Source organism: Drosophila elegans, unplaced genomic scaffold (assembly GCF_018152505.1).
Source record: "Drosophila elegans isolate 14027-0461.03 unplaced genomic scaffold, ASM1815250v1 contig_814, whole genome shotgun sequence".
NCBI classification, from domain to species: domain Eukaryota; kingdom Metazoa; phylum Arthropoda; class Insecta; order Diptera; family Drosophilidae; genus Drosophila; species Drosophila elegans.
The window spans coordinates 3,675,728-3,696,524 of NW_024546167.1; the positions used below are offsets into that span (position 1 = coordinate 3,675,728).

Sequence of the window (20,797 nt, forward strand, 5' to 3'; positions counted from 1 at the left end):
TTATTATTTATTTATATTGGTATATTTTTTCAACGGACCTAAAATATGTATTTTTATACATATAAATATAAATGGGTTAAGCTGCAACAGCTCGATTTGGTATTGCCATGTTTGCTGCAATAATTTCAGTTGGTATCCGAAAATCCGACGCACAAAATGTTGTAAGAATCTCGACGGAGCCAAAAAAGCCCCAGATAATTGCAGTCGTAACAATTCGAGACAGATAATAACGAACAGCACGGCAAAAGAAGTTGATGGCCCTGCTCCTGCCCCACAGTTGATTGCATGTGGCACGTGTTCATGACATTCCTCCAAGTCCAAGTCCGATGGCCAAGCGATTCTGTTGCACACTTGATGGCATTGCAATATAATTACTTACCTTGAAGTTGCGGATCTCATATATGATCATTCCAAATCGTTGCTTTGGTGATTCAGATTGATTTGTATTGGGTACAGCGATTTTTCTTGTAATTGTGTATCTCTTATTTTTTGCATGTAGAAATATTCAAATTGCATGTAGTAATATTCAAATTGCATCCAGAATTGGGCTAAGGCTTTGAATTTAATTTAAAGCACAGACATATCCGTAAATCAATCAAGGTGATATATAATTACAAAAAATCGTATCTTAAAAATATTCTTCGATATCTTCCCTGCCTCTTTGGCTTTTATTTTCGCTACTTTTGGTTACTGCTGGGATGTGGTAAGAATGCATGTAAAAATGGTTATTGAATTTATGATTAATGCCTGGTCGCAGTTGTCATTGAGGGCCCGACAAATTGGCCGGCCAAGGCCAACCAGTGCGGCAAGAAATCCGAGATAAACGGGAAGAGATCGTTGCAAAAGCTGGTGGGAACAGACAGCCGAATGCTGAAATAATCCCCCAGATGCAGATGGCAAGTGAGACGGCAAAATGTAAACAAAACAAATAATGGGCAATCACAACAAATCGCGCAATGAAAAATGGGGGGGGTAATAGGCTGCTCCCTAACTACCGATCTTCAACGTGGCGCGGCACAAAGCAAAACAGTGTGAATATCAGCCTGCATTTCAATTTGGCCAAGTGCAGACGTAACCTGATGCCAGGCCAAATATTTCGACAGTCGGTGTCTTGGGATGGGGGCTTCAATTGCAATTACCTTGGCGGCAACGGAGCACGCAACGAAGTCAGTGAGACGCTCGGGACGTGCCAAACGATCCAACGCCTAACGGCTAAACGGATCCAACCCAGAGACAAAACCCCAAACCCCAAACCCCGTCCAACAAACAACAAAAAACTTCTGCGGCTGGAGAAAAGCGAATCGAAACGAAAGACTTAGGCAAAAAACTCGATCGGCACGCGCCAAACTCTGAGTTTGGTTGGCGGCGGGAGGGGGAAGGAGAGATGTGGGCTGTCGGTTGCATTGGGGGCGTCGAACATGTCGGCTCGATCAGCTGACTAATCCGAGGGAGTTGAGCTAGGTCGGCAAAATGTGCACACAGAGACAAAAAGTCATTTAATATTTTTTAGAGAATTTAAAATATTAAAATATTTTGTGGTATTTTTCTGTGATATTTAAAGGCTTCTTTACACTGTATGATTTCTTTCCTTTGATTTGTTGTTAGCTTAAGGTATTTATGGTTTTTGAAAAACCTAAGGGTTATTTTGTTTACCTTATTTACAGAAACATAAACAACAAATCTATAAATGTTACGCATAGTTTACTATATATAATAATATATAAAACTTATTTTGTTTAAATCAACAAGTGTTTTCTAGTTTTTATTTTAAACATATTTTAAGCTTTCTTATACAAAAACACCCTCGCTTGTGTTTTTACCACTAAAATTTTTGTATATTCTCAGTGCATCTCAAAACAAAACACAAGCACTAGTGGCGTATAAATAACACTTGTATGACTTTCAGGCAGCTTGATATCAGCTGTAGACCGCTTTAAATCCGCACTTTACCTGCTTGCTCATACTCACCTTCCACAAGCTCGCGATCCACAAGCGCCGGCTCAAACAAGTTGGCCCGCAGATCGAGGCTGAAACTCGAGCCTAGCTCAGGCCATTCTGCCTACGAAACGGCCAGTTGATCAACGAATCCCAATCCAGACGGTTGTTCAAGCCACCGCAATTAGCTGGCCACGCGCAGACCCATAAGATCGAGTCCGAAATACCCGTTCCTGCACCGTGCTCTCCGCGGGAATAGTTTCCATTGCTATCATCCAGTCGGTAGTCGGTAGTCTGTAGTCGGTAGTGGGTAGTCGATCCGAAGGATACCAATCCGCCGAGTCAATCGGAGTGCCAAGACGCCACACGTAACTGCCAAGAGAGTGACGAAAGCGGGAGAAAAAAGATAGTGGCGACGTAACCGTTACGCTTAAGTGCAAGCAACTGTTGCATTTGCCAATTTGCCCCATTTTGTGTGTCCGCCTGAGCGTGAGTCGGCTGGCGAGTGAGTGTTCGAGTGTCGAGTGTCGAAGTGAGTGTCGCTGTGAGTGCCTCATTTGGATTTGGATTTGGATTTGGATTGGGACAGCGGCCTTCCGATGCGGCCCACCGTCGAGGTCAGAGGTCGCCTGCTGATGACCCTGCTGCTGCACTGCCTCGTGGCCATGCAGGTGTGCGGCCGGGCCGGCGCCTTCACGCTCCTCTCGCCCTTCAGCTACACCTCGCTGAGCTTCAAGAACCTGCTCAACTCCGTGCTGCTGTCGAGCAACGCCAATCTGGCCGGCGGCGGACGGAACCTCAAGTCCGACGTCCTCGAGGACGCCTCCCTCATCACGGTGAGACCTGAAGGGTGGAAAACACGGGAATATTTGAGATATCAGATCCTTTGGGATCCCCTAAGGCGTTTTTACGCGATCTGACTTCAGGGTTCCTTTGTGTAAACATAAGTCTGTGGCACTACAAATATTTCTTATTAAGCCAAATTCTTTAAACGAATATTCGTTTGGTTGAAAGAGAGAAGTTTCTATAAGCCAAACCCTCAATTGAAACTTAGTTCGCTTGAAGTTGTCTTTAAGCTCTTTGCTTTAAAATTTGCAATATTTTGTGTTGTATAAAAAAATAAAATATTTTGTTTGCTTATATTGTAGTTGCATAGGTATAAACACTAGGATGAAATGACATCCAGTAGCAACAAAAGACAATTAAATTTATTACCGTGTTACGCATATCGGATTTTGATTTATTTTGATTTTTCACTTCTTAGTTTTTTATATTCGTTTTTTTTTTCATTTAAAGTACATTTTATTAAATAAATGTGAATGCATTAAATGTTGTAATGGTGATAATATCAAACTACGAAATCAAATAATTCGCAACAATGTAGAGCTATTAATATTAACGATTATTAACCACTATCATTACCCAAACTGTACAAAACGTACGTGCTTTTGGTAATGGGCTGAGGTACAAACTGACATTTGTGTGCGTTTTGTTTATAAAATGTTGAAAAGTGAAACTATTTAATAATTTTTTTTGCTATCATTAGCAATAGGAATGTACGTATTAAAGGTTCTTAGTGTAAGTGTCAATATACAAAACGGAATCTTCAAATATATTGAACTCAAAATATATACTAGGCATGGATTTAATTTCTAACTGGTACCTACAAAAACTTTTTTATGAGAGTATCTTTGATGTATAGACTTATCCCAAGTCGGTCAATACTCCACGCTTGAGTTCCCATCTTACATTGACATTGGTTTTCCACGTCGGTTTTGCTTTATTTTCATAACTGTTTTTAGGAGCTTTACGAGGGGCCCCAATCGCGTTCTATTCTGGCATTTACTTGGTCAAACCATTTTTGTGTGTCATATAAATTTACACTTTTCACTGCTCACCAGCGAAATTTTTGTATATTCTCAGTGCATCTCAAAACAAAACACAAGCACTAGTGGCGTATAAATAACACTTGTATGACTTTCAGGCAGCTTGATATCAGCTGTAGACCGCTTTAAATCCGCACTTTACCTGCTTGCTCATACTCACCTTCCACAAGCTCGCGATCCACAAGCGCCGGCTCAAACAAGTTGGCCCGCAGATCGAGGCTGAAACTCGAGCCTAGCTCAGGCCATTCTGCCTACGAAACGGCCAGTTGATCAACGAATCCCAATCCAGACGGTTGTTCAAGCCACCGCAATTAGCTGGCCACGCGCAGACCCATAAGATCGAGTCCGAAATACCCGTTCCTGCACCGTGCTCTCCGCGGGAATAGTTTCCATTGCTATCATCCAGTCGGTAGTCGGTAGTCTGTAGTCGGTAGTGGGTAGTCGATCCGAAGGATACCAATCCGCCGAGTCAATCGGAGTGCCAAGACGCCACACGTAACTGCCAAGAGAGTGACGAAAGCGGGAGAAAAAAGATAGTGGCGACGTAACCGTTACGCTTAAGTGCAAGCAACTGTTGCATTTGCCAATTTGCCCCATTTTGTGTGTCCGCCTGAGCGTGAGTCGGCTGGCGAGTGAGTGTTCGAGTGTCGAGTGTCGAAGTGAGTGTCGCTGTGAGTGCCTCATTTGGATTTGGATTTGGATTTGGATTGGGACAGCGGCCTTCCGATGCGGCCCACCGTCGAGGTCAGAGGTCGCCTGCTGATGACCCTGCTGCTGCACTGCCTCGTGGCCATGCAGGTGTGCGGCCGGGCCGGCGCCTTCACGCTCCTCTCGCCCTTCAGCTACACCTCGCTGAGCTTCAAGAACCTGCTCAACTCCGTGCTGCTGTCGAGCAACGCCAATCTGGCCGGCGGCGGACGGAACCTCAAGTCCGACGTCCTCGAGGACGCCTCCCTCATCACGGTGAGACCTGAAGGGTGGAAAACACGGGAATATTTGAGATATCAGATCCTTTGGGATCCCCTAAGGCGTTTTTACGCGATCTGACTTCAGGGTTCCTTTGTGTAAACATAAGTCTGTGGCACTACAAATATTTCTTATTAAGCCAAATTCTTTAAACGAATATTCGTTTGGTTGAAAGAGAGAAGTTTCTATAAGCCAAACCCTCAATTGAAACTTAGTTCGCTTGAAGTTGTCTTTAAGCTCTTTGCTTTAAAATTTGCAATATTTTGTGTTGTATAAAAAAATAAAATATTTTGTTTGCTTATATTGTAGTTGCATAGGTATAAACACTAGGATGAAATGACATCCAGTAGCAACAAAAGACAATTAAATTTATTACCGTGTTACGCATATCGGATTTTGATTTATTTTGATTTTTCACTTCTTAGTTTTTTATATTCGTTTTTTTTTTCATTTAAAGTACATTTTATTAAATAAATGTGAATGCATTAAATGTTGTAATGGTGATAATATCAAACTACGAAATCAAATAATTCGCAACAATGTAGAGCTATTAATATTAACGATTATTAACCACTATCATTACCCAAACTGTACAAAACGTACGTGCTTTTGGTAATGGGCTGAGGTACAAACTGACATTTGTGTGCGTTTTGTTTATAAAATGTTGAAAAGTGAAACTATTTAATAATTTTTTTTGCTATCATTAGCAATAGGAATGTACGTATTAAAGGTTCTTAGTGTAAGTGTCAATATACAAAACGGAATCTTCAAATATATTGAACTCAAAATATATACTAGGCATGGATTTAATTTCTAACTGGTACCTACAAAAACTTTTTATGAGAGTATCTTTGATGTATAGACTTATCCCAAGTCGGTCAATACTCCACGCTTGAGTTCCCATCTTACATTGACATTGGTTTTCCACGTCGGTTTTGCTTTATTTTCATAACTGTTTTTAGGAGCTTTACGAGGGGCCCCAATCGCGTTCTATTTTGGCATTTACTTGGTCAAACCATTTTTGTGTGTCATATAAATTTACACTTTTCACTGCTCACCAGCGAAAGAAAGTTTCCGTTCTCAGGGTTCGTTGACTCGAAGTACGAGTTTCGTGTGCTGTCCGAGAACTATTACCAATTTCAATCGAGCCGTCTGGCGGCACTTGGTAATGGTCACCTGCCGTGATCCACTGCAGTTGCCACTGCACTTTCCACCGACTTCCCTTTGTTTTTCGAAGAGAAAGGGGAGCTGCCGTAACTTGTGTACATTTCGTAGCCTTTTTATGGCGTTAATCATGTCTAACTCCAGTGAGTGCGCTACCTGCGAGCTGCGAGTACGTAACTGATGAATTTATTTCTAGAGTTGAAGCTAATTAAAAGGTTTACGAGCCTGCAATACAGCTGTGAAGTAACACGAAAGTGTATGGCTTTATCGGTGACAGAATAATCGTTGCCACGATAAAACTGCATAAGAGGGCTTCCAGTTTGGAGAAATCGAATCAGGTTTGATATTTATTTGTTTATAATTTTAAACCCCACTTACAACAATACCAAAGCCGGGCGTAGCCTTGGTCGAAATGGATCCAATACAAAATAAGCATTTTATGGCAGTCACAGACACCAAATGAGTTCGGTTTTTTAGAATTGATAGCCGTAGGTATTGACCTTGAGCTCATTTACAATGCTCACGTGACCAGCAATTAGATCAACATTTTAATTGGGCGTTTGCTCACACAATTGTAAGTGTAAGCCGCAGGTTTTCCGTGGGTTTCCAAAAACCACATATCTCGAGGGCATAAATTTGCATTTCATATTTTGCCAGCCAAATATCAAAGATCACACCAAGCTGAAGATTACCCAATCGCTTTTAGGGTGGGGTCAACAAACAGCGAGGCGAAAATGAACAGAGCCAATAAACCACGCCAAAGTCGAAGGAAAAGAGTTATTAACAAGTGCTCAAGTATACATTTGGCCACGATAACGTAACGTTTTTATGCGATTTACGTGATTCAAGTTGTTGCGCAGACCCAGAAACTTATAAAGGGAGACATATAGTGTGTGATGTACAGTGTATAGTCTGTAGTGTACCTGGCGTATTGTCAACACAAGTGCCGCCGTACTTTTCAAGTGGATCTTATGCAAAGTCATGGCTGGGCTTTCGAACGCGTTCACAGGCGCGTGTCTGCAATGTAACTAAAGTCGGAATAAAACTCCAAGCCTCACAAGTCAGTTACAATTTCTGCACGTTGCCAACTTGCATAATCGGGGGTTGGGAGATGGCCAGATACGTTTATATCTGTATATAACTTGGGGGACACCTCTCTTCGCTGACAATAACAAATTGAAATTGTCAACGCTACACAATCATCAACGTGCAATTAGGCTAACCTGTCCACGTCCACAGCGCTTGACTGACTTTGAAATATGGGTTAGCAGTCTGCCTGCCTTCCGCCCACCACCCACCGTCCACTTCCACCCCCTCAACTCACCCACTTAAATGTCAACGAAGAAAGCCCAAGGCTTTGCCTCGCAATAATAAGGAAATAGTTTCGGCATTCGACTTGGCTCTGGATATTTTTCGCTTTTGTTTTGCATAAAACTGTCTCGTTTTTGCCTTAATTTGAATTTAAAGATTTCCGCATTGTCTTTTCTTTTAGTCTTCGCTTGCCAAGGATTGGTAAATCGATGTTATTTGGACTGATTACGCCTAGGTGTTGTAATGAGTTTTAAAAGGGCACACCAATTTAAAATTAACTAAATTATAGTACCCCGAATTCAAGCTAAAACTTTACTTTCCAAATAGTACTAATAATTTCAAATGAATAAATAACTATTCTCGTTTAAATTCAAACCACTCCTCTAATCATCATCAATTGATATCCATTTATTGGTGTTCTTGCTGCCCTAATCGATCGAAGTAATTTGCATATTATTGAAGCCGTTGCTCCACTTGATCAGTCATCTTGAGAGCAGAGTTCAAATGTGATTAACCTCTAAGTTTTCGATGTCATTAAAACGATGTCAGTCGGCGGCGGAATAAAGCCAGCACAGCGGCACAGAAAATGCAACCAGCAGACGAAGAGGGGGAAAACTGGTTGGGGTCGACTTCGATGACATCGAGACGTTTCGACCGGCACTCATTATAATGACTGTGATAAAAGTCGAAGTCAATATCAAGGTCAGTTACAAAATGAGCGATGGTCTCGAAGTGGCTATCCATCCATCCGGCGAACTCAAGAGTGGCTTGTGGCTCCGACTGGGTCTTCTTCAAAATAAATCCACAAAATCCATGACAAGCTCGACTCAAGTTCGACCGGCAAAGGTGTTGTATGCAAATTAATCAAAGGCGCGCCACAAAGCCCCTTAAAAGAGTCCCCCAAAGGTTGACACTACCAAATTTGCATTGAATTTTAGTGGAAAAAAATCAAAGCAAAAGAAAACATGGAAGCCCATGCATATCCAAAGGCCCATGCAACACTTGATGTACAGTACTTACTGCTTAAGGCAAATGAAGTAAGAAAACAATGAGTAATATTAAATTTAAATATATGTGGGACCGCTGTTATTCGCACGGCGTTTCTTATATTTCATATAGCGAGTTTCTTCATGCCAATGCTCACTGTACCATCAAGCACACACCGCAGTGCCAATTAGCATGGACACAAACCGGAGGCAGGCAAACACACAAATTAGTGGGTCATGATGAACATTATGTTAATCGCATCTCAAGACGATATTGTAGGTGCTAATGAAGTTTTTTGCGGCTTTCAGCCGAATGAACGAAAAGTTCAGTTAGCGAAACAGTAAACATATGGAAAAAGAAACCCATAGAAATTATGGCGCCCATCGACAAACAGTCACAATCCATTTTTGCATTGCCCCAGGTCGAAATCAGTGTAGTTGAACATTTACTTTTACAGTGAGTGGCTAAACCCACCGTATTTATTTAATTATAGTTTTTCCAACGTTTGCGCACATTGTTTGCCCGGCAATTTATTTGATTTCTTTATTGGGCCCTTTTAAATTGGCGTTAAATCAAACATTTCCATATTGTTGTACTATTGTCTTACTGTTAACACACAGTTTATTCAACAAATGAGTTTATTTAGGTTTTCTGTGGGAATGAATAAAAGCATATAATATGAAATCAAAGATAATATTTATTTTATAACAAAACCAATTTTTTGTGATCCAAAGTACAAATTTTACGAAACATATTTGCAAAAACTAGTTTCTTCAATGAGCCAAGATAAATATGAGTATTATACGTACAATTAATTTAATAAATTGCAGCTTTAGTTATTTTTCGTCGTCAACAGATAAATGTTGCTAAAACTTTTATTACCAAACATGTGACGCCTCGGGTGAATTTCAAAACTTTCCGAGATTGGCTAACACTGCGCTGGGCGGGAAAATCCAGCTGCCGTCCGCACTTTGTTGCATTTTGAGCATCTTTGCAACGCATTTTAAGCATCGGCTCTGCGCAAATATTGGCCGGCTATGTCGCAAAATGTGTGTCAATATGTGTCAAGCCAAGAAAAACAAAAACTTCGCCGGGTAGCATCGGCAGCAGCTGTTGCAATTTTCGGGGCTTGGCCAAGTCACTTTCTGCGGCTTCTCTGCACCTCGTTCGCACGTTCATTCATTCTTTTTGAGCAGCTCGAACAAAGACAGGCTCTTACGCAAGACAAAAGGCAAGGAAATTGCCGAAAAGATAAATAAAAGCAAAAAAATAAGCCAAATTAATGCTCTAGCATTGGGCTAAATCGGCCGAAAACAAAACATGCAGAAATGGAGCAGGAAAAAACATTTCGCTGGCTTACTTTGCGTACCACTTCCTCGTGTTGTCCAACCAGCCGGCAAGTCAATTGGCCAATTGCAGTGTTTATATTATTTTGTGGCCAACAACAGTGGGGGCTATTCGCTGCCAAGGTTAATTAAAATGCCAGTCGGCTCGCAGAGAGTCTATTTCTGTAGTTTTCTCACTCGCGCGGCCGGTTTGTTTGTTAGTTTGAAATTTGGGTAATCGCGTGTTTATAACTTAATTTCAACAATGATTTTTGGGGTGTTATGGGTTTTTCTTTCGGCCACCCACTACCCGAGCGGCTTACATAATCGCCCTGACTTATCAAACGCATCACGAATGCCTGAAAAACCTATAAATTCATTTGCCAGCAGGAAGAAAAGTATGCTGTCATACAGTGCGTATGCTTGATACGTGACTGGGTTAAACTATGGCGATGTACTTTTAAGGAGGGCCGCGTGGGTTTTGTAGTTTGGAATTTGGAGTTCGAATAAAGCATTCCCAATGTTGATAATGCTTTATAGTTTCGCTGATACTTTGGTTTTCAGCGGTGTCAATAAAGAAATTCTATATGGTTCTGTATCGACCCTTGTCAGTAAAAATTGTTTGGATTAAATACTCTGTTCGGCTGTTAAATACTCTGACCGCACTTTATACAGCTTATTCCATTTCTGAGATGGAATACCAAGATTATTCAGTGCCACTCCACGAGCAATTTACCGCAGCAGCTTGGCTGGTAACTTTGTTAACTTGTTGATGCCACAAATTAAAATTCATTAGTGCAAATGACTGTGGCTAAGGCCAGACGAATGCCCCTTGATGACGATGGGGATGACGCTGCTCTGGTCCATTCCACCTGCTCTTCCATCTGAACTATGCAAATTAATGGGGTAAAAACGAAGAGCGGTGAGGGCAGGTGGAAATAAAAACATGGACCAAGGCAACTCAATTTCACACTACCATGATTTGCACTTCTAACACCTTTCTCTCTCTCCGTCGAATATGGTTCCGTTTTTTCTGCGTTCGTACAGCCCAAATTAATACGCAAATATGGATATCCGTCGGAGACCCACACAGTGGTGACAAAGGACGGCTATATCCTGGAAATGCACCGGATACCCAAGAAGGGAGCGCAGCCGGTTCTGCTGATGCACGGCATCCTGGATACCTCGGCCACGTGGGTGCTCATGGGACCCAAGTCCGGATTAGGTAAGTTTTTAAGAAAGTTTAGCATAGATGCAGGCAATTAACGCCCAAGGACTTAATGCACTTGCAAATAAATAACTTTTTAATTTTCTTTTGACTTGGTAAACTTAGCAAACTTAATAAAACTAGACTTCACTAAGCGAATGATTTTTCTAATTTTCAAAAGAAGAAAAGATTGTAAGGCCTTGCAGTACTTTCTCAGCATGGATATATAATTTAATTCTTATGAGGTATTTTCTTAGAATCTTACTGATTTATTTCATTTGTCCACCAGGCTACATGCTGTCCGATCTGGGCTACGATGTGTGGATGGGCAACTCACGGGGCAACCGGTACTCTAAGAACCACACCAGCCTAAACAGCGACTACCAGGAATTCTGGGACTTCACCTTCCACGAGATGGGCAAGTACGACCTGCCGGCCAACATTGACTACATCCTGAGCAAGACGGGATACGAGCAGGTCCACTACATCGGCCACTCGCAGGGAACGGCCATTTTCTGGGTCCTGTGCTCCGAGCAGCCCGCCTACACCCAGAAGATAACCTCGATGCACGCCCTGGCCCCCATCGCCTACATCCACGACATGAAGAGCCCCCTCTTCCGCACCCTTGTGCTATTCCTCGACTTTCTCACGGTGGGTGTGGGTTTTGGCTTTGGCTTTGGCTTTGGCTCTGGCTTGGATTGGGAATGGCAGCTGCGGCCGGATCCGTTTTCCATTTCCATTTCCCATTCCGTATTTCCACTTGTGATGCCGTTTTTGTTGCAGGCCGCCACACGAATGCTGCGCATCACGGAATTCATGCCCAACACAAAATTCCTAGTGGACCACAGCCAGGTTGTGTGCCACGACAACGCCATGACGCAGGACGTCTGCTCGAATATCCTGTTTTTGGTCGCCGGCTACAACTCCGAACAGCTGAACAAAGTAAGCGAGTGCACTGTGCCAAAAGGGGCACTGTTATATTTTGGTAAATAATTATGAAATTATGGATAAACATCCGAAAAGCCCAGACCTACCATAGTTTTACGGTTTTGGGTTCTGAAAACCAAGACTTATTTTTTCTTTTTCTAAATATGTTTTATTATATGAACTTTATCAAAAAAGTTAGCCAACTTGGTATTTCAACTAGATTTACATCAATGTTTGAAATATAATGGATATTTCTTAAGATTTAAAAATTCAAATAACAGTGGCGTCAATAAAGTTCGAGTTAATTCCTTAAAATCAAAAATCCCATAGCTTAAAATTAGAAGTTGTTATCAAAAAACTTCATTATCCGTGTTTGTTTTTCTTTTATTTTTGTTTCGGCGTTAATTTTTAAAGTGCAAATCATAATAGTTATCAGAATCAATTTATTTTTTCTCTTAACATTTTATTCCGTGTATTTCTCGCAGTGTGTTGAAACTGATATGGAGAATCCTGACTGGGATTGGATGTCGGGTATGTTTGGGCCACGATTTCGCGTGACTTGTTAGGCAGAATGAGTGGGAGAGGCATCGATTTGGGTGTCCCCTTCGATTGTCTTTATTAAGTTGGCACTTAATTAACCCGCCTCAACTCGATTGTCGGTCGGGATGGTTTGCATTTCAGTTTGGGCCCCATGTCCTTAATTGCTCACGACCGTTTGTGAGGTAAAATCAGCTCTGCAGGCGAACTTTACCTTCGTTTTTGGGGAAGCAAAGTACCTTAAACCTTTGCGGAATGCAAATAGGCACACGCAGTAATAGTAATTCGGGACTGCAATTATCGATGGGTTAAACGTAATTAAACACTATCTTAATCCCCCAAGCGGCCACGATGTTTGCATTAAATATGCTCAACGCCCTGGCAAAACTTTGCCCGATAATCGACCGCAAGCCAAACACCCGCAGATTCAAAATTATGGCCCACAAAGTGCGGCCGGCTTAAATTACTCGAACAACATGCGAGTGTTTGGCAATGGAGAGCAGGGGGATGTGGGGGCATGACCCGGACTGGTATCTGGCATTGAAAGGGTGTCATTATCTATTATGTCAACGGCCGCCAAGAGTGGGCGGGATCTTCTGGTCGTTCTCGTCGGCCTTGTTTGAAATTGGCATAATTAACTGGCACGGTCGGGATTTCGGGATGTTGGGATGCCGGAGCACCGACAACAAGCGACAATGCATGCAAATTAGGCGCGATTCTCTGGCCCAACAACGTGAACCTGGACCCCCAGTGCACCTCCCCAATTTCCCAACATGAGTAATATAGGGCGATAATGCCATGCTGGGCCCTCGAAACATGGTACGCCGTTGTTACATTGTGCAAGAAACAGGTGTAGGATGCAGAATGGGTAATCGTGCACTCGGAAAATGAACTCTTCAACAACTGTGGGATATTCAAAACCCTACAAAATAAGCAAGAGCATATTATTAAGCAAGGTTTTAAAGAAAGGTTGACGTTGAACTATAAATTAATTTTATTTATTTTCTAAGTCTTTACTTTTGGTTTACACCATTCACCATTGCACCATTCAACAGTATACATTTTTGTTGTCGATTTCATCTTCAGCGGATCCTTAACTATTAGTTTTTTTTAAGATCGAATATTAAACAAAATATTACTCTTTCTTTCTTAGACAATGCTGCCCGTGATGCTGAGCCACACGCCCTCGGGAGCCTCCATCAAGCAGCTGGAGCACTTTGGCCAGCTGATGAAGTCGGGCCACTTCCGGAAATTCGACCGCGGGTATTTGCGCAACCAGCTGGAGTACAACCGGATGACTCCGCCGGACTACGACCTGTCCAGGGTCAAGGTGCCGGTGGCGCTGTACTACTCCGTGAACGATCTGCTCGTATCCACCACGGGAGTGGACCGCTTGGCACGGGAGCTGCCCAATGTGATCGACAAGTACCTGGTGCCCATGGAGCGGTTCAACCACCTCGACTTCCTCTGGGCCATCGATGTGAAGCCACTGGTGTATAACCGTCTGGTTCGGAATGTGCGACGGGTGGAGAACCACAGGGCCAAGTTGACCGCCAATTTGGCCAACTACCTGGCCATGCAGCTGCAGCGCCAGCAGCTTCGCCAGCAGATGCAGCAGCATATGATGGAGGGCCTGCCGCCCAATGTCCACCTGCCGCACGGATTGGGACTGGAGATGATCGGCAGGGCGACTACCATGGCAGCTCCGACCACGACAGTCACCACGACGACGGAAGATGCGCTGGAGGATGAGGTCCTGACCACCACCTCCACAACGGAAGTTCCGGCGTGACTCTAGGGACACCTGGCCCAGCTCTTCTCGTTCCAATTTCATATGACTGTGATGACATTTTTAACAATCTACCGATCGCAGCATCGCCAGGCTCTCCGGCTGGAGGACCTCAGGTGCAATCACTCAGGCGCAATCCAATCCCATGCATCCGACAACCATCCCACAGAGAGCCCCCATTTCGATACGGCCACTTTTTCCACCAGAATTGTTCGATCCGTCTTCTGTGCTACTCTCAATACTTTAATTTATGTGTACAAATTTATGAGTAATTTTTAATGTACGTTAATTTTTAATAAAAGAAATACCTTAAGAAAATTTAAGCGAATTTTTTGTTTGTCTGTTTGGATAAACGTATTGAAAAGCTGAATGGAGCTTTAAAAAACATACATAAAAAAACTATGGGACAAATTAAAAACAAGTCAGGACCAATGAGAGATTGAGGCAAATTATGAATTAGAGCATTAAGTAATTGCCCTTTGTTAAGCAGGAATAATTAAATTTTAATTTAATGAAACAAAAGATTTTTTGGTTACGTTTAACAAGACACTCTATTTATTTTATTTATTTCGGAAATTAGCTATACCTTTTATTTAATTTTCTCTTCTCAAGATTTAATTTTTACATTTCAGCATAAAATGAAATCATTTAAAACAAATTTCAGGTGTAGTTTACATTTCTCACGTCTTTTTGGCAGCAAGAAAAAGTATGCAATGATTTTTGTAGATTTTTCTGATTGCTCCCAATTGCATACTAAAGCTTTAGAATAAATTGTTTTAAACATTCTCAGTATCAGATTGACCCAAACTAATTTTGAATTTCTGATAACGACAATGGATCTTCCGGTAGAGAACCCACTGCGGTTTTATTCTACACCAATAACTTGAATTGACCGAAAGCTGGGGAATATTTCAAGATAAACGGGAGACAGGCAGCAAACAGCACAAACGCTTAATTGCGACTTAAAACGCAACTCATTTCGACAGCCGGGCGCAAAACTTTATCCTGGCCACAGCAGGAGTCGATGCCACAGGACCAGCACCAAGACCAAGCACCAAGACTACACTTAAACAATTTTAAACATTTTTAACATTTTTCGTTTTGAACTTAAACATTTCAGAAATGCGTTTCTTACATAATAAAAATGGGACTTCTATATCATATACCTGCCATTGTAAAATGAATTGGTCAAAACAAAAATAAGCATATCAAAGGGAAATTTTAAAAAGCTCTTAAGCCGTTTTTTTGAGTGAAGATTCAAGACCAGGACGCGGATGCGGAATGGGAAACTAGAGCGCCTGTGGACCGCAGTTGTGCACTTGCAGCGACAACTTAAAGCCGCATGCCCAATGAATTGCCTTCATTTGTCGTCGTTTGGCGTCTGGCGACTGGCGACCGACGAACGACGACACAAGGAGCGAATGGCGAAAGAAAACGCAGTCTGTGACTGTAGGCAAACTTACCGCGCGCACTGTTGCTGAATAAACAGCCAAACACAAACACAGTGGGCGACAGCAGGATGGGATTACGGGCCAGGAGTGGGAGCAGCATAAAAGTCACAACTTTCAGGTGATATTACCTCTGGGCCGAAGGGAAATGAAAAGTGCAGTTCCTGTCGCTGGCTGACTTCTTGTCGACTAATGTCGAATTGCTTCCGCTCCTTATTCAGAATTGAGCGCAGAAATTGAACTTTAGACTGGACTAGCTCCTTTATGTTAAACTAAATTAATTTCTTAAATGTTAATTTAGGGAACTCTTGTTTATAAAACCTTGTTGATGATACCAAAGGAAAAATAAACTAGCAGCAGGCGAAACAAACATGCAACCGCAGTTGCAAGCACACAACTGAAACAAATTCAACTTTAATTAAAGTTCAGCAGGAGGATGCGCTAGTAGAAAGAGACAAACCGAGCAGAGAAAGAGACAGGCAGATGGAGGTGCTCTTTTCCCGCTAAGCTAAGCCCACATGTTTACACATCGCTTTTAACTAACTTTGACAGACTTTTCCACTGCTTTCTACACGGAAAAAATTATGTTTGCATGTGAAAATGAATTTAAGGCACTCTCAAAAAAGTCCCCAAAACAGTAGGTCCCCAAAAAATAAACGAAATCAGACAATTTGTATAGGACACAATAACATTGATTTTGATACGAATTTGCAGTTTTATTTCATATTTTAGGAACAATTTTGTCGTTAAAAATTGCAGGCATATTTCATAATCAAATAACACCCCAAAAAGAAGAAATGAAATAAGACCGCAAAATATTTTTTTTTATAGCTCAAATAACATAATTGTATTAAATTTTAATTTTTATAAAATTATAACTTATCAATTTTAAAGCAGAAATTGGAAGTGATATTTTGGCGCAAAGTGTAAATATATTTTTTAATCCTTTTAATTATAATTTTCAATAATCATATTTTTTAATGATTCTTCTTTCTGTGCAGCTCATTTCATCTAACTATCTAGCTATTTTCTATCCATCAGCTGTCATTTTTTGCCACTGCTCCAGGTTCCTCTGTGCTTTTGCTTTTCATTTGCCTTTATACTTGTAGTATGAACAAGTGATTTGTTAGTGTCCCGCCCACATTTCCCGGCACCCCACCGCCTTTCTCTGCAGCTCTCTGTTTCTTTTCCTCGTGTAAACAAGACATTAAGTACAACAAAATAATTAAAGTCAATTAGTGGCTCTTGCCTGTGCAACTAGCTTTTGTCTATCCATCTCGCTCTGGCCCCCTCTCTCTTTCTCCCCTCTAAGCCTTACTGAGTTGGCTTTAGCCTCGGTTGCTGCTGATTTAGTTTTGGCTTATAATGATATTGTAGGGCTCCTTCAGGGGCTGTCATTAGCAGTGTAGATGCACACACTCGAGCACATAAAACAACCACAGCCCACCGCACATCATAATTTATTAAATCAACTAGTATTCGGGATGAACTTTGGCTTCTTTGGTTAAATCCCCTTTCCCTTTAATATAAAACAGTCTTGTTCAAATGTAATTACTAACATTAAAGGATTGTTATTTAAGTTTAGTTGTTACCACTTTAGTTGTTAGTTTAAATCAATTATATTATTTAAAGTTAGTTTTTGGCATCACAAACTTGCTTGCCGACCAAAATATTATTTGAATATTTGCAAAACTACTGACAATTTTACCAAACATTGCACTAAAAACAAACAAACAAACACTTTGGAATAAAGGTTCCAAAGCCCCCAAAGGTAATATTAGTTATAGCAGGCCAGTAAATGTGTTATATGTATTTAGCCGAAGTTATTAAAAAGCCAAAATTTATTACGGCTTTCAACGGCAGGAAAAGAAACTTTGCAATGGAAAGCTTAAATTTATATTTCTCTGTCAACACAATAACCATCAATTAAGTGAAGCTTTTTAATTAAGGATTAATAAGTAAATACATGCGAATGTATGTGAGTATCGGCAATCTCCGATTTTTATTTCGTTTTGGTTCGATAATTGAATTTACAGAAAAGACAAAAGACGGCGCACAGGCTTTTTATTCGCATTATATTTCGCATTTAAACAATAATAATTTTCTGTAATACAATTACAATGCTTGCTTCAAATTGCCCGTTTCTGTTGTTGGGTTTTGTGAACAATGGCGAAATAAATACTAACCAGGAATGGAATTTAAAAATATAAACAGAGTTGCAGAGTTTCAAGTTCCTTGAAATAAAGAGCCACTCGAAGGGAATCCGTGCCCCACAAGTGACTTTTGTGCCGGAGAATGAGTTTTATGAGAGCTTATTGATTACAAAGTAATGAGGTAAAAACAATGTAGCCATTTTCCAAGCACATACTGGCTGCTCCACCCCGAATTGATTGATTTTGCTCCGGAATCAGGGGGAATTTGCATTTCCATTTGAAGTAATTTAGAAATAAACATTAGCGTCAGGAGCCAATGAGGCGGGCGTAATCGTTAAGCAATAAAGTGCCACGCCCTCCGGACAAATTGCCATTGGCGACACTTCAAAGTCCGGGCAAGTCGATGAGGAAAATTACATTTGTACGGAGCCGAATTTGCATGCGAAATGTTTTCCTAATGATTTTCCGAAGCATTAAAACTGGAGCGGATCTGAAAGCTTATTTCACTTGGTATTTAAATTACATTTCACTATGGCCAAATTGAAAGCGCTCCCAACTTTGATTTTAGTCGGCCGGTACACTTTAATAATAATGATTTCAAGTCATTTCCCGGCTGCCTGCTAATGACTTCTTCTTCGTTGGGCTGGCTCTGCCCACAGGGCGTATGATTAATACTTTGTTTACACTCGAAGTAGCCGCCGAGGAAAATTGAATTCTCAATTCATCACCTTCCCTCCAACTTGGTACACTTTGCATAAATATTTCATCAGAGTACTGAGAAGCAGGCAGTCAGCTCCATCATCAGTTTAGCAAAGTAATTTGCTTGCCAAAAAGTCTTTTTTCGAGAGCATTTTATAAGTCATATTTACGTTGGCCGCCTGCCAAGTGGCCTTTGTGTCCGGTATTTTGACGGCAGGAGCTCAATTTAAGTGAGTGCCAGGAGCCTTCTTCCTTTTGGCCCTAATGATGTTATTGAAGTTGACTAAAGGTGCTGGGCAGTGACAGGCAAGACTTAAAGTCGCAAGTTCCGTAGCCAATCGTTACATAAATCATATTGGGCTGGCCATTCCCCCCAAAACAAAAGTAAGCGGCATTAACGAATTTCCCAACTGAACACTTTCGCTGAACTATGCAGAAACACCAAATAGAATGTACAGTCAAGCTTCAAAAACGCCAAGCCAACAACGTTTAAGATAATAGTGTTATATAACAAATTTTATAAATATATATTAGGTTAACCATTTACTTTTACTGAGCATAATCAAACATTTTTAAATAAACGAAACATACAGTTTGGAAAATTTTATAAAAGTTTTTGAGAGTATGCCACTATATATATTTTCAGTCCAGAAATCCGATTGATTCATACCGACTTTTAGACACTTTTATAAGTGATTTTAAAATCCTATTGAAGTTTGATTATGTTGTTTACCTTTGCAAAAAACAATGTAACTAAGGGAGACCTCACTGTAGTTCGATAGTGCGTAGTTTATTGTTATTGCCCTTCGTAGTTGACAGTTGTAGTTGTAAGTGCCTTTATCGCCGTTGGTGGTGGCAAGATGTTAAGATTCTTGGCCACGTCCAGAAGACATTTTCTGTCGAGTTGACATAAAACTTGTCCTTATGGTCAACCATATTTATGTTGTTGTCCAAGTTTGCCGCAAACGAGAGTTTTGCGGTCGCTTTTCTGGTTCGATAAGAACTAATTATGAAAGTTCCTCTTTTGAGATGCCTTACGCAATTTGTTTTCAGGGAATCAATTTGCGAGGTCAAAGGCGTTGGGGCAATTTATGCGTTTAATGGCAATGACCACCGGAAAGATAAGTGGAATGTGAGGAAGTACATTAAAATTTCAAATGAAATTGGCTAGAAAATAACAACATTGAATATAATGGCTGCTATGGAATTCCGCTAAAAGCTGACTCACTCTCAAGTGAATAACAATGCCAATCAGCGGAACCTACTTGACAAAATCCACAGACATTCCTTACGTTTGCTTATATGGAAAATGTCAAACACTCACATACGGTATTTGCATGAAAATAGATTAAAGTTAAAACGAGTGGCAAATAGAACTTGTTGAGAAAAAACATTATTATAATATTATTTAAATATATTGAGATATGTAGTTTGTCCGATTCATCAAATTTTTAATAATCATAATTTTGCTTTGTTATTTTTAGCAAGTTTAATTTGTCCTATAATTTTTTTAACGCACCGGAAATAGATCAGGGTATTAAGTTTGCTCTTGGCATAAAATTATTAAACTGGAACTGTGCTTAGTAAAACCGCTTATGAAAATGAAACTTAAGCGTTTGCTCTCATAATCTCGTGTTCAAGTTTGGCAAAGCTTAATGATTTACTTGTTTAACTAAAAAGTAATTAACACAACAGTAAAGTCAATAAATGCCTTAATCTTTAAATAAATAATGTACACCTTGTTTTCTAAAAATAGTTTGTTTGGATTCAATAAAAAGCAGTTTCACTGGGAAATTCCGATCTCAGAAAAACAGAAGCAATGTTTGTGTTTTAGGAATACATTGGCTTACTTTAAACATTCCTTAGCTCAAAGCTGTCTCGTTTCTACTCAATTACCGCGATCATTCAACCGGCAATCAGAGACTCTTTCAGGCCAAGACAATGGGCAGGTCTCAAAGAGCCCCATTGGTTCTGATCGAATTAGTTTAATATCAATTGCCAGAAATGCGAGCGTATCGGAGCAGAGTGTTGAATAACCGCGAATTATGAGAGGCCGTCGAGTTGTAACCAACTAATTGCCATACCACAGAGCCGGTTTGCCACTCCGGGCCAAACTGAAAAGCCGCAGCGTCGAAAAGCAAAATCAATATCAAAAGGTGAGCACAGGTGAGTGAGTGCGTTGAAAGTGAAATTGAACTGGAGAGGGGGAAGTGCCATCGAAAGATGTTTTTGGGCCAAGTGCGCGTCGTTTTGTCTCATCGCACACCTCGCCGGCCACCTGTACTTCCAGTCCATCAAAAAGGCCGAACCTGAGGAGCAGTTGGCTCCGCAGCTGAGCCACCAGAAATCGAAACATAAGCCCAAGCCCAAGCCCGAGCCCGAGTCCGAGCCCGAGTCTGAGCCCAAAGCCCTGGCCGGGAACAGTTTTCAAACGCCTTGCCTTAAAAGCCCGAGCCGGAGCTG

At 41.1% G+C, this 20,797-nt stretch overlaps 1 protein-coding gene across 2 annotated transcripts; it reads left to right on the forward strand.

Moving 5' to 3' along the window:
- The first annotated feature begins 2,000 nt into the window (after positions 1–2,000).
- On the forward strand, positions 2,001–14,318 carry LOC108135340 (lipase 3). Of its 2 annotated transcripts, none has more exons than XM_041710458.1 (5): positions 2,001–2,771; positions 10,622–10,799; positions 11,071–11,432; positions 11,565–11,723; positions 13,399–14,318. In XM_041710458.1, exons 1-5 carry the CDS (start codon positions 2,535–2,537, stop codon positions 14,035–14,037), a joined length of 1,575 nt encoding a protein of 524 aa, XP_041566392.1. In that variant the 5' UTR covers positions 2,001–2,534; the 3' UTR covers positions 14,038–14,318. The 2 variants fall into 2 exon arrangements, with proteins under 2 accessions (XP_041566392.1, XP_017111521.1); XM_017256032.2 differs by lacking the exon at positions 2,001–2,771 and adding an exon at positions 4,018–4,784 and having other exon boundaries at positions 13,399–14,316.
- Positions 14,319–20,797: the final 6,479 nt, after the last annotated feature.

Excerpts from the sequence above, each read along its gene's own strand:
- LOC108135340 (XM_041710458.1), top strand. The coding sequence starts at position 2,535 with ATGCGGCCCACCGTCGAGGTCAGAGGTCGCCTGCTGATGACCCTGCTG. Across the intron at positions 10,800-11,070 it reads GGGACCCAAGTCCGGATTAG|GCTACATGCTGTCCGATCTG; the intron begins GTAAGTTTTTAA and ends TTTGTCCACCAG. Across the intron at positions 11,433-11,564 it reads TATTCCTCGACTTTCTCACG|GCCGCCACACGAATGCTGCG; the intron begins GTGGGTGTGGGT and ends TTTTTGTTGCAG.